The following is a 14,955-nucleotide window of genomic DNA, read 5'->3' as shown; positions in this document are numbered from 1 at the left end:
TTTAATTGTACACCTCTAAATTGTCGCAAACAAAAGCGCAAAAAGAGTCAAATCAAAGATTTGTAATTAAAATTAAAAGCATTGTATTGAGTTTCAGCGCAAGCAAATGATAATAAACATAAACATAAAACACTAGCAAGAAAGTCAAGGCACGCGGCAGCGGGGAGGTTAACGAGTAGAGTGGTATAAAAAGTGTGGGTCAGGGGTAGCGAAGCAAAGTTACTGTTACAAATATAACGAGTTTGAGTTGGGTAGTCGCACAGGTAATAGTATTGCTTGATTGGTGCTGCCACCCTTTGTGGAATGGCGTATGTAGAGGAGTTGAGGATAGTTGTAAATATGTGCATACATTTTTAAGTGTATGAAATGGTAATGTAACAACGAAACAATACTAAACTACCCATGCGCGTGCGCCACAACTGTCAACGTCAAATGACAGCTGTTGGAGTACCAGGGCGACATTGCGAGATATGCGAAACACAATAAAATGCCGAAGTGGGCTAGCTACCCGATTGCAACAGCTGTGGCAGCAGTTTTGTTTGTTTTCACTTTTACCAGCAAACGCATCTTACAACAACCCCCAGCATAACAGTAACTACCTTTTGCAAGCGTTTTGACAGCTCGTGCTCTCGCACAGCGCACACACTCTCGTTCAGCACTCACCAAATGGAAACGAAACAAATGTCGTATCGTGCAGCGCTGAAATTTGTGCGGCAGTGAAAAATTTCTTCAAAATATTTTTGCAAAACTTTAAAATTTTCTATGAAAACTTAAGCGGTTTCGCGTGAAAAGTGTTGATAATTACAGTTAAGTGCTGCTAGCATGTTGTGGTGTTAAAATTTTTTTTGAAATTGCGAATTTTCACTGCGTATTCGTGTAAAAGTCGTGCGTGTGCCAGTTTCTTAAGCGCATGTGCATGTGTGTGTGCGTCCAGTGCCCAGTTGGTTTTTGGTGCAAACAAAACGCTAGCGCTCGAAAGCCTGCCAAAGCAATTGTGTGTGTACTTACACTTTCGCGTGTTTAGTTAAATTGCATTTGATTAAATAATGGAGAGAAAATCAGCGCTAAATCAGCAATAAAATAATCGATTACCCTAGTGATTACAAAGTAATTCAAAGCGGCCTGTATGTTATCAAAATTTGTATTTTACAGCTATTGAGCATTTTTTTTTGCTTATAAACACATAGAAATGCTTGTGTATTTATTTGTATGTGAATGTATGTATATATGCTTGTAAATGTATGCATGTATGTATGTGTGCAATATTACCTTTTTTTATATATTTATAGGCAGTGTGCCATTTATGTAATCTTGCGAGCTTCTGCGTCAATTTCCTTTTATGTAATGCTTCGCTTTTGCTGTTTTGAAATATTTTTTAAGGTGTGTTTACCTTGTTGGTTCGCCAACGGCATTGCCAGGAGGACATTGCCCATGAGAATGTGAAGAACTTAATACGCTTATGGCTTCTGAGTGTTTATGTATTTGTGCGGTTGGAAATGTAAACATCCACCAGCAGACAAAGTTGCCAAAATTTGTATACAAGTACCGAATTCCATTTTCGAATGTACAAGTCAATACATGCACACACATACATGCTTAGGTATATAAAACAGGGACCGTAAATAAACCTTTTTCGACGATCTTTATAACATATTTACATATACTATATATTCATCGTGATTTTTTATGGTCGAATTTTTATAATCGTAAATAATCAATAATTTCGATAAAAAAATTATAAATAATGATAATCATAATTATCAAATTTATCACAATTAAGCATTAACAGCGAAGAAAATCGTAAAAATCAATATAAGTATATTAATTATTACGTGATTTTAAAACCTAAAATTGTTCTATACTCTTCTTGCGTTTCGATGTGAGAAAGTTTGAAAACCCCGAAATTTGGAAAATTTATTGAAGATAACTATGTATATTGTCAAATCAAAATGCTTTCCATACAAGCACTTGATGCAGAGCGTCCAATTTGTATGCCAGCTATGTGCTTTAGTGATGCGATCTGAAAAATTTCATTGGATATTGCATCATTGGCTTAGACAAATATTCATGCTGCACCTTCTAAGTGCAAACTTAATATACACTCTTCAGAGAATAACAAGCAAAAACGTTAACTTCGTTCACAGGTCCATATCTTAAATACTATAAAAAGATCTTAATCTTGAGGTCGATATACCAATTTGAACGCCAGCTACATATGTCCGACCTAAAACCATTTTTTGGATGTTGTATCTTTACCTTAGGCAATATTCGATGCCAAATTAGGTGAAGATATGTTATCAAAACGAAAAGTTATTAAAACAACAACATGTATTTGATCAAATTGTATAATAGCTGTATGCTATTGTGATTCAATATCGTCATTTCTCTTTGCGAGAAAAGGACGTGTGAACATTTTCAGATCGATATCTCCAAAACTGTGGGATTAGTTTGCGTATATACCAACAGTCAAATAGATAGAAATGTCTAAACCGATTTAGATGGTCGCGCTGATTTTTTATATATATGGTATATTAGAGTGGGGCAAAAAAGACGAATGTTGTTTTTTTTCTCTTCGTACTCTGAAGAATTGGTTGACAGACACCTCTAAAAAAATGTCTGCAAGTAATGATATATCCTTAATTGTAACAGGACGGTCTTCCGCCTTACAGTTTTAAATTTTTTTCTTATTATCAGATAGAAATATTCATATCTAGCTTCCAACTACTTGAAAAGATATTTCGTGTTGTAAAATTTATAGAAAATTTAATGTTCTACTAAATGTTCTCTTACGATGTTTTCGTAAATCTAAGCGCTTAAAAGATATTAACGGTTTAAGTTTTACTATTTTTAGACAAATTTGTTTTTTTTTCTTTTGAATCTTATAACTCAATGAAAACAAAATCACGAACGAAACTTCGATCAAATGCGAAGCTCATATTCTTGTAGGAATTTTCTGCTCCACAAAAATTGTATGGATAATTTTTCGATTAAGTTTAGCGTTTACCAGATATTCATCGTCAAACATCAATGCCTATCAAAGGAACATAAGACAAATAAGATTTGAATTTTATTTAATTTCATTCATATAAGGTCAAACTATAAACTAAATCAAATGGTATAAAGATTTATCGAAATATTTTGAACCCAGCGCCATCTATGTCCATCGTGGATTTGTGTATTTTTGCATTTCTCTTTATATTCCGATATTTTCCGTTATTATCGCGATAAGCCGACTGTACTGAATAAATTCCCCTGCGGGTTTGGGGAAAGAATATGCCCGCGGCAAGGCATGCCTGTCGTAAAAGGCGACTAAAAGCCAATATGCACTATGACTGTTATTATATTCTTTGCCCAGTAATATCAGCATAGTATGTGGAGTGATAGTGCTATAATACTCAGCTTGAACTGATATTAGAAACACTTTAAATGAAAAAGCAAATAAAAAGACATTTGAAGTTCAAGCGACAAATGTCACCAGTCATTTGAGTAATGGGTAGCTCAACTGGCAGTAGTTTAGGCTACGCAGTCTGACCGGAGACTTTCCGGTACCACGGGGAGCAGAAAGCCCTTGGACTTCTGTTCAATCTGCTCATTGGGTTCGGCCCTTTGGGGAGTATCGTGGTGGCTGTGGTTTAAACCTAAATGCTGGAAGAACTGAATTTTCAGTTCGAAAAAAGAAGTTACACAAGTAACTGGGTGCCGTACCCGAAAACGGAAGAGGTTTTAGGTCGGCCTCGAATCATACCAAGATGGTAGTGTGGACCCAGACACACTGCCACTGGTATCCAAATAAATACTTGGATAAGCTCGTTTTGTTTGGGGCGCTGATCAACGCATTGTATTGATCCGTTGTGTTTTGAACACCGTGAGGTAAGGCCGTCGCCGGCAGGTACTCACGTAAATCTACAACGAAAGTTGTACTGAATAAAGAATTATAGACTCTAAATGAGATTCCAAATAAAAAGACATTTGAAGTTCAAGCGACAAATGTCACCAGTCATTGAGTAATGGGTAGCCCAACTGGCAGTAGCTTCGGCTACACAGTCTTACCGGAGACTCAATACCCTTGGACTTCGGTTCAATCTGCTCATTGGGTTCGGCCCTTTGGGGAGTATCGTGGTGGCTGTGGTTTAAACCTAAATGCTGGAAGCACTGAATTTCAGTTCGAAAAAAGAAGTTGCACAAGCAACTGGGTTCCGTACCCGAAAACGGAATAGGTTTTAGGTCGGCCTCGAATCTTACCAAGATAGTCGGTGTGCCCCTACACACTGGCCACTGGTAACCAAATTAATACTTGCAAAAAGCTCGTATTATTTGGGGCGCTTATCAACGCATTATTCTGATAAGTTGTGCTTTGGAGCACCGTGAGGTAACGCCGTCGACGGCAGGTACTCACGTAAAACACATCGGACGTTGTACTGAATAAAGTTCGTTTGAAATTTACCTACAATATGGGTGGATGATGGATGGAAATAAACAAGAATTAATTTTATTTTATTTGAAATAATTTAATTCAAATTATATCTTTTTAACTATATACATCTAATTTATTTCTCTTGTACACATAAATAGTATCTGTTTTACTTTATTTCGAGTTTCATACAAATCAATCATCATACAAATAATTTTTAAGTTGCTGAAGCTTAAATCTACTTTTAGAGTAAATTTGACTTCCACTACAATTTTATGTGTATGTGCTTCGAATTTAATACATTCTGCAGAGCTGTATTTATAAACAGTAAAGTATAGCTTCAGGCGCTTTGACGATTTTCCATTTTATGCTTCAAAGTGAAAATTTTTAACAAAAAAGCAAAGAAAAAAGAAAAACACGTAAATAATTTTAAATCCGATAAAAATTTTAAATTATTTAAATATATAATAACTTCTTTAAACTTCTACCTAGTGCGTAACTTGTACACAATTTGTAGCGTTTAATCTGTTGCTATGACTTTTTATGCTATATTTACGTAGTACTTATATAAGCCGATTTAAATATATTAAGATTTAAAATTATAAATATATTGGCAATGCCACCAATTCAAATATAACTACATACATACATATGTAGATAAAAATAAATATTCTTCTAAATTTTGAAGCACAGAACAGTCACTGATACTTTAAAGAGTATATTTGTTAATACCCAATTTCTAAATGAACATGTTAAAGCCGATTAAACTCTAAGGCAGTATTATTTTGTTATTTCGTGATACAATAGTTATCCAGACTAAACAGCTGTCACATTATAACTGAATTTATACATACTATATTCAAATGTACAGAATAAATTTTCTTTGAATAAATATTCGAACTACTTATTACTATTTACAATATTTGTATTTCTCACGTAAAATGGAAGCCCTACTCTGTTAGCGCCACACTCTCACTTCAATTCGCTATTTAGTATTTGCTTCTTCATTATTTCCTTCACTGAGTAGCTCACACAACATCATCATCTACAATTTCCACACAACTGACCATGTGAGAAAATTTTTGTCTTATGTAATACATCGCCCCATGGTAATGCGCTTGTGGTATCTATTGCATATAGCTTGAACGTATATGCTCGAGAAATAAAAGAACTAAAGCCATGCATTCCATATTATAGAAAATATGAACGTTTCAAGCTGTTATTTCTAAACATATTTTGCTAGACTTCTACTTTAAAATACAGTAGTAAGATTGCTGAAAATGAAACAATGATTCTAAGGTTCTAATTAGCAATAATAAGTTGTTTCATGAAACCCTTAAACTAACCTTTACAGTTCTTTCCGAACATTAGCTAGTATTAAATTTAAAAATACCACAGTTGCCGAAGTCATTAGGCGCAAAGATATCTGCTGCGTTTCGACTCAGATTACAAACTTACTTGACATAAAACATTTGACTTAGAATGAGTAGGAACATAACAATATCTGTAATCAGTACACCAGTGGGAGTAGTACCCACCAAAAGATCATTTCTGAAAGTTACCAAATTGAGAAACAGACGTCTTTTATTCATGAAAAGATATATCAACATGATCTTAGATAATCGTTGAGTCAAGGCAAAAGCGTCAGAATTTCGAAACCTATTTGGCAAAAGCGAAACAAAACGACGTTAGAGCCTCGGTAGAACCAAACCGTAGCACATAGTTCTAATCACAAATCGATTGCTTAGTGTAGATTAATACTATCAACTTCCTACTCAGTTAGTTTCTCTGCTTTTTTCTGAACTTAAAATGAGCAAATCCACAGACTCCATCGGAATTTGACGAATGAGTTTTAGAAATGTCCGTGCATTATCCAAGAAATTTAGCTAAGGTTAGATAAATAGGCTCATTTCTCGTGATCCACCAAAAAATCCCACTTGAATCAAAAAGACCGTCACATATCGACAAAACGCTTGACGCCTACCACAATTCATTGAGGCGGTTAATATCAATTCCAGCCAACTCGTTAGGTTCGTAAAAAGTATATTTCACCCTTCACAAATCTAAAAGTTTTCTTCACAAGAACTGGATACTGATCGGTCAGTTTGTATGCCAGCTATATGTTAAAGTTATCCCATAAACCGAGAACATCCGAGTACCGAGAAATCAGCAGCTCCTTGGAGAAAAAAGTACGTGTCCAAAACTACAGATCGATATCTCAAAAACTCAGGAACAGACGGACATAGCTAAATCAACTCAACTCATCATGTTGATGATTTATACATATACTTTATAGGGTCTTCGACATTTCCTTTTGAGTGTTACAAACATCGTGGCAAACTTAATATAACCTGTTCAGGATTTGATAAGATATAACATTAAATTTTATTATGTATTCTTCTCTCTATTTTCATCATGTGAAATAAGCTCCAATTTCGTGAAAGCTGAATTCCCTAACAGGAAGCCACTTACATCAACGTGTTCAACACCTCCTTTCGCTGCTCACCACGTGTCGATAGCTAAGTATATATTTCCACTTGCCTTAAAGCGTACATTGCAGTAGTAGTTGTTGTTATTCGCAAGTGATTTTATGCTAATATTATGGGTCATTGGGATTTGCAAACATTTAAGTGCTTGTTAAACATTTCATTAGTGTCGGTGTGTAAATGCCCGCGGATAACGTTTTATGCGCCGTTACGATTTGAACATGTGTACCGAACATAACTAGGTATTTACATAGCACATTCACAGACAAACGAATACAATTATGCGTGACATGAAGCAACCAAGCTATGCGCCGCTAACTCCTTCGAGCGCCTTTTTTTGTATCCTTTGTACTATCGGCTTAGGTACACTCGCGCTAACTGTAGTTATAATAGTGTTCTAACTTCAATATTACGGTTATACGGAGTAGTAGTCCCTTCGTTAGTTTATAAATAAAGATAACTATATATAATTGTAAATGTAAGTTGTAAATTTAGAGCGTGTGTTTAACCTAACTTACTTCCTACTTAATATTTTATGTTCGTGCATTTCTAGTCAAGCGGATTGGTTTGGAATTGGTGCCTCGATAATTTGAGTATGTTATATTGTTTAATCGTTAAACGGATCTTTGATTGCTTGAATTGGTTTATCTTTGATTTTTTTTTAAGTTAAGCTTTCTGGGTCATTATTACAATGCCTTTTACATATAGTCTTTTGAACCGCTAGTTCCTGATGTCGAAAATATCGAATGATGAAACCCGTCTAGATCAACCGACAATGTTTCGATTGTGCCCGGTGCTAAGCACTGCACAAAAAAACCATTTGGAACCATTTAAGTAAGGCTGGATGGCAAAAACCAACTCGTGGACCAAATTTCCATCTGTGAGTCGCAACAACATTGATCTCTTTCCGACGCAGATAAATACTACTGACTAAAGGAGGGTCAGTTGAGAAAACGCCAAGCAAAAACGGTCGTGATCAATTTTCAGTAAGCCGGAGTACATGGTAGTCAATTCAATAAGAATTTGCTTTCTGTTTGGTAGGGTTGAGAGCGAATCAACTACTATGAGCTGTTTTCCTACAACCAAGCTCTTAATTCGGCTCTTTACTGTTAACAATTTGATCGTCTGAATTAAGCAACCGCCCAGAAACGGTCAGCTTTGGATAATAATAGGAGAGGAATAATGTTGCATCATAGTAAGTCGCCAGAAGTTTTGGGAGAAAGGTAGTGAGGTTCTCTATAGTTCGAATTCAAGTGATTGCTATTTATTCATGAAGGCCTCACAAGAGTTTTAGTAACATAGCGGTAAGCGAGAAAATATCAATTAATTTTTGGGTTGTATTGACAACGTTAAAATCTAAGAGTGACACATCGCAAAAAACGGAGAGGTTTCAAAAAAGGGACATAACCTGAAGATGAGCAAACTTTGTAACGGTATTGCTTGGATAGCTCTGCTTTCATTAATTTATTATTCCATAGCTGTCCAAACACCTTTCCGAAAATTGTCTTTTTGGATTGGAAAAAAAATTAAAGCTAAGATTTCTCAGTTTTTTGTAAAAAACTTAATAAGCCTCCCTACAAAGTGAGAGTGTTTGAGCTACCCTGTCGTTAAACCAATTGTAATAATAGAAAAAAGTTTAAAAGGAAAATGTTCTCATATATATAATATTATACCGAAATATTAAAAAGCAATAAATTTAAGAATCACTTCCAGTACTTCTAAACAATTTTAAGTATAGAACAAAAAAGCATTAGTTCAATATCCAACGCACACGGTGCTTAAAAGATTCGCACATGTGCCACTAACATAATTTGCAAAAAAAATGTGTCAAATTGTCTGCATCAAAATAAACCGTTACGAGGTGAACGAAAATAGAAAAAGAAAATAAATGAAAATTCAAAGGCGCAGCTCCCCTAATTTTAAACGTTCACAGCTGTTGTTGAAAGGGAGCCTCAAATTTATAAGAACAGAAAAAAAGTAGCAAATTCACGATGTAAGCATGGGTGTATGTGGAAATGAACGACAGCTTTGTTGCTGTTTAACAGCTGCTGTACAAATATGAAATATAATGAGCAAAAGCTTTCAAATTTACTTTGAAGTTTAAAAATTGGTCGGAGAAGAGGCTTTATGCATATACTTGTACTCTTATAAGTGTATGTAATATTTGTACATATTTGTAAATATGTATATCTATATATGCATATGTTGGTCTTCGGTTCATTGTCCTGTGAAGCTGTAAATTTCCTTTATAAACACTTGTTGACTATTACTGCTGCGTATTTATCTATTTATTTATTCAAGAAACCAAATTATTTGTGTTTAAGTACAAGAGTGTTTGAAAAATGTACATTTATAAAGCATGCATTCCTGATGAATTTTTTTTGGTCAACTGTCGCTAAGTGTGTAGGAGTGTCTGGTAATCAAGTTCGATTTTCCATATTTCTTCTAAGCTGTTGAAGAACAAAAAAAGTAAAAGTTTAAAAATTTTAAAATTTTAAAATTTTATATTTTACTTCAAAAGTTTTTCATAAACATCTACAATATTAGTCGTTTGGCAGGTATTGATGACACCGCTCGAACCGAACATTTTTTGAGAAACTACCAATTTCTGTGGGGTATTCTACAGGCGATGTTCACCAACTCTAATCACAAACTGTATACTAGTGGATTCAAATCTGACGCCCATTCGCAGGTATGAAACCAGTAATATTGTTTTTTAAGCCACTGCTGGGCAGTTTTTGACTTGTGTGCTGGAGCAGAATCTTACTGAAAGATTCAATGCTCTTTATTGAAGATTGCTTAACTGCTTTACCACGCCTTCTAAAACATCTGCTGGTACACTTTTGCTCCAGTTTTAACTCTTTTTTTCACAGAAGTGAATTGGTATAACCATGACGGTCACCACGTTGAACACTTTAAATAATAGTTTTGGTGTCTTTGCAAGTTTTTGAGTAGATTTTGTCCTGTTTATTATTAAAACGTTCTTCAACAGTGAACATTTTTTCAGCTGTAAAAAGTATATGTTCATAGTCAAATATACTTCAAGCGCGTTGTTAGAAGATTACTATTTGGCCTATCATCTTTTATTTGGAGATCACCTCGAATATGTCTCGACATTGCTCTGTTTGTTATATCCATTTTCCTTGACTTAATTTTCTCTTTTCTAAGGAGATTTCTTTGAATGCCTTCGCAAAACTTTTTGACTACTTCTGTTTTTTTCACTAACGGTAGACGTTTGTTAAAAACGATCAACGGTGCGATAAACAAAAATTTTCAAAATATTAAGTTTGTTGTGCTTTCTTGACACTTATGTAAAGTATTTGCCGCAATACGAGTTATACATACCTTATTTTTGTTGCTTTTATTCCACAAAATAAGAATAATAATACAAAAAATTTCTGCGTTTGCTTTTATGTATAAAAAATAGAAAAATTCAAGTTAATAAAAATACACAAAAAAAATTTTAAATACAAATAGTTCATTAAAATATATCGATCATTTATACAGGATTTATTCTAACAAAAATATTTTAAAATAGAATCCAAATATCTAAAAATGAATAGTTTTACTTTTCCTGTCATGTTATGAAGAAGTTTATCTTATTAGTGCCAAATATAGTCTCCAATCATGCTTTCAGTATTCCGGCCTTGGTAACGTAACTCAAATTCCATTATATCTTGATGGAAGCTATATAAAGCATTTCGTGGCTACATCGGAGCTTCTAAATTCATACCTCAAAGGTTTTGTTCCACAAAAGGACCGGTGTTTTAACTCTTAAAGTGAAAGCCTCTTTACATTGCCGTGGGAATCATCCCTGAAATCTAACCTAATCTAAACAGACTTTTAAAGAAATCTTGCTGAATTCTATTACCTCATGTTTCTTGTTACTCTAGTGGGTAGTATTTTACCGCTATCAAACAATAGAACAAGCCTATAATAAATAAACCATAGTGAAATCATCGAAATCTTGTTTTCACAAGTAACTTTATACAGATATTATTGCCTTTTATAAAAAAAAAAAAAAAACAAACATCAAAAACGAATATCATTAAGAATTTTATTTAATGGCCACTACAAACGTCATTTTCATTCTCAATTATCTGCGTCTGATGTTTGCGCGCACTTAAAATCATTAATTTATTTTTATGCTCCTTTCATATTTACCACCACTTTTCATACCTGCAATTTTTACTCATATAAAAAACGTTGAATTCTTTATCAATATGAAGGCATAAAAATATAATTAATGAATTTTGCACCTTCCCCCACCATATATCGCTTCTCGCCCATGGTGCAGTCCTACATGGAAACCACCACTACTTGCAACTGACAACCCGCACGCCAGCTGCCTTGGGAAATAGGTGCGTTTGCTTCAACTCCTCGCATTACCTGTCATTTAGTCTGTTAATTCGTTAGCGTGCTCCAGCTGCGAAAACGACGAGAAGCTGTCAATTTGCCAAATATTTGATGGATGCGGTTGACATCCGCCGGTGGTCTATGGCCAACGTCTTGCGTGGCCAATAATGATTAAAAATGCGGCTAACGGTGTGCGGAATATTGTCTCATGCTGATTGTAAGCGTGACAACTTGAGTTTTGAGTAGAAGATGAGACATTGTTTTGCGACTTCAGGGGGTTGGTTGTCATTTTCGGTATTTTGGGAACAATTTGGATTATTTTTGTGAAATAAATTATTCAAATTTTACTTGAAATAGTTAGAAATGAGAATACTAATTTTTTTTGCCACTGTATGTATGACTAAAAGAAGCCTATTTGAGACTCTAGGTCACAGCTTTATTGTTTTCCAATTTAAGTGACATCTGAAACTGTTCTCTATAATAATAAGCTCTATAACAATATTTTAACATTAATTTCATAACAGATAACAGCCTTTGTTTTTCCATTCAATTCGCATTAAAAAAACAGCACTTTTAGTATATCCCTGTCCTGAAACAGCTCCATAAACAGCTGTCAGTTTGCCATTGTTATTGTGTAAATGAAGCGCTGTCAGCTTTTTATAAACACATATAGATACATATATATGCAACTATAGTTATCCGTTGTGGCTTCCCGCATACGCAGCAATAACAAAATGCAAGTCAGATAAACAGAAAAATGCAAATTCAAATGTGCTTCGCCTCCGTCACATGAGATTCGTTTTAAGTATGTGTGCTTAGCTTTTGTATTTGTGGTTGAAAATATTTTCCTTATTTATAAATGTCATCGCAGAGTTGTTATTCTTCGTATTTTATCTGCTCAGCAAAGTTTTCTGGTTTATCTGCGACTGTCAAGTGTGTTGAGTTGACTTAACAACGAATTGCAAACAAGATTGTGTGGTGTTGTTGTGGCTGCACAAATGCAATTTAATTATTTTAGACAAAAACTAAAGGATTGGATATTTAAAAAATAAATTAAAATTTGTATAAAATATTGTTCTTTAACTAAATTGTAGAATATTTATTCTAAATATTACCTAATTTGTCGAAGGTTTCCTTTTCTAATATCACAAAATAGAGGAGGCAAATGCATTCGAATTATATTAAAATGAAATCGGCGAGTTTTTCGGACGCTGGTCATTTCTTCTCTTCGCCAGTTTGCATTCTTTCGATACACTTATTGAAACTAAGTCATTCTTCACTTGATCCTTATACAACAGAGGACGCTATCTACTTCGCCATATTCGCCGATATTTTTATTCGATGATCTATGATTTTTTTATTAATTTAAATTGATTTGTTTATCCCAGTTTCATATTAAGTGGCACACATAATGTGAAGTTAAAAAATTTTTTAAGTTACAACACTCTAAAGTGTAGCAATCTGCTTATTTTTACACACTTTTTGCTCAAAATTATGTTTTCAAATTTACTTGAGCGATAACAAATGATCCGATCACTATGAGGGTTTCTACATGTTCCGTATGTAGTTATCCACACAACGACCGACTAATTTTTTCATCAGACCAACACTTTTGAGTAAAAGTTAACTTTGTTTTAAAAGTGTCGCCATTTTGTCAATCAACTATAAGTCATTGTACGGGCAATAACTTCTAATGGAGATTAAGGGAAGTTGTGACCCGATTTTACCCACTTTTAGCACAAGGGCATGCTGTCATCACAAAAATATGCTCCCCGAATTTCAATTCTAGAACTCACAGATTAACCGATATGTTCGGGAAAAAATCAGCTATATGCACCGGGGTTCACATATTTAGGTGAAACCCCATATGCATGGCTATAAAATTTAATGTTTATGGCGCATTCAGATATTTATCTTAATTTAGTGCTTAGTTATGGCATTTTCTATTTGTTCGTTTAATGGCGGCTTGTGACCGACTTCCCTTGGGTGTCAAGCAACATATATAGCCATTGTCGTTAAGATATCTAAATTTTCACTCAAGTTTTCGCTTGTACGGACAAATGTCAGCTCGTCTCTTCATCCTGATCATTAATATATATATATAACGCTATATCTATCTCGATTAGTTTTAGATGATACAACCAAGCGTTAAGTGAACAAAACTAATATACCCTGCAGCAACATGTTGCGAGAGTGTAACTAGAAACTTTTTTATAATATTAGAATTAAAAGCAGAGTTGCTTTGTTCTGTTATTGATTCTCAATTTGGAATCTATCTGAAAATGTATGACGGTCTTACTTTTCATTCATTATTTTGTCTAGATGAAATTTGTTTGCTATGATAGAATACCCTTGCTCTTCTACCTACCTACGAAAAAACTGGATTAAAAAAATTGCTGCAAATTGAATGACAATTTAATACTAGTTGTGTACCTCTGTTATGTATTTGGGTGTAATTAAGTAGTAAATTGGAGCAATTCATAAATGCTTATTAAAAATTGTATTATCTAAAGCTAAACTATTATAATCGATATTTAATAATATTGCTGGGCAGATATTCAATATATAAATACTTCCTTGCGTTGCCTGCCGGAGTTTACTGACTTCTTGTAATGACAGAATATTTCATAAGCAGCTTGAAAATATTATATTAAAATTGTAATTCCCATTCAATATTTGACGTAAAAATTAATTTTAAAATTTATTTTCTCTCTGCTGCCAACTTTTAGGCGCTCGAGTGTCATATATTCAACTAGAGTGAGCAACTGAAAAGGTGAACACGAAAATACATTTGCAATTTCAATCAACATCAAAGTGTTACATTGAGAGTATAAAAGAGCAGGTCAAGTGCCAACTGCTAACTGCTCAAATTGTCCATTAAGAACAAAAGTGCAAAGGGAGAACTTAAAATAAAAGGAGACAAACAAAAAGCACCAAAAACGGAATTGCCGCAGAAACAAAGAAATTGAAAGTTGAAAACTTCAACGAAGCACTTTAGCGGCAATTTACAGCAAAAACTAATTGTTATATTTGTAGTTGTGTGAAAAATTTGTCGGATTTTTCGATTTTTTATTTTTTGTGAGTGTGAGCAATCTATATTAAAAGCAGTGTAAATTGTTCTAAAAAGGTGAAAAACAAGATAAGAAAAAAAAGTGAGTGTGAGTGGCAAGTCGAAGGACAAACAAAGCAAAGTGACAAAGTGAAACTGCACAGTTGCAACGAAAATAATACAAACAAATGAAAAAGTTGCAGAAAACTAAATAAACTGCAATGTAAAGAACTTAAACACTGGCATACACATAAACATACATATTCACACTTACACCTGTGTCACAGTACCGCAAAGTATACAAAACAACAATAAAAGTGAATAAAGTGACAGCAAGATTGTTGTAAAAAATAAGTAGTGTGTATAGCGTTGAAACATTTGTTGAACATTGCCATATAATAATAACTACAACAACAAACGTAGCAGCCTTGCGGCATACTGAGCAATGGCAGCAAGTGCACCGCCAACAAAAGCAATTGCAACAAATGCTGCTGCTGCTGCAATCGCGCAAGTGGAGCAACAGCATCGCTCGCAGGCAGAACCACAAAGACATCAACGACACCAACCACAATGGCTGCTGGTTGCCGCCATCATATTGACACTGTTAACCGTGTCCATTCAGGGCATTACCGAGGAGCTGTCACCAGGTAAGT

At 34.3% G+C, this 14,955-nt stretch overlaps 1 protein-coding gene across 1 annotated transcript in view; it reads left to right on the top strand.

Annotated features, from left to right (window-relative positions):
- The first annotated feature begins 13,991 nt into the window (after positions 1-13,991).
- Positions 13,992-14,955, top strand: part of LOC106620341 (semaphorin-2A) — a 152,339-nt gene continuing 151,375 nt past the window's right edge. Inside the window, exon 1 of the mRNA XM_070107762.1 lies at positions 13,992-14,949. Within this exon, the coding sequence (XP_069963863.1) occupies positions 14,748-14,949 (202 nt within the window). The 5' untranslated portion in view covers positions 13,992-14,747. The remainder of the gene's footprint in view (positions 14,950-14,955) is intronic.

The sequence above is a fragment of the Bactrocera oleae genome, chromosome 4 (genome assembly GCF_042242935.1).
Source record: "Bactrocera oleae isolate idBacOlea1 chromosome 4, idBacOlea1, whole genome shotgun sequence".
Classification (NCBI taxonomy): Eukaryota; Metazoa; Arthropoda; class Insecta; order Diptera; family Tephritidae; genus Bactrocera; species Bactrocera oleae.
This window is presented reverse-complemented; position numbering and strand designations above follow the sequence as displayed.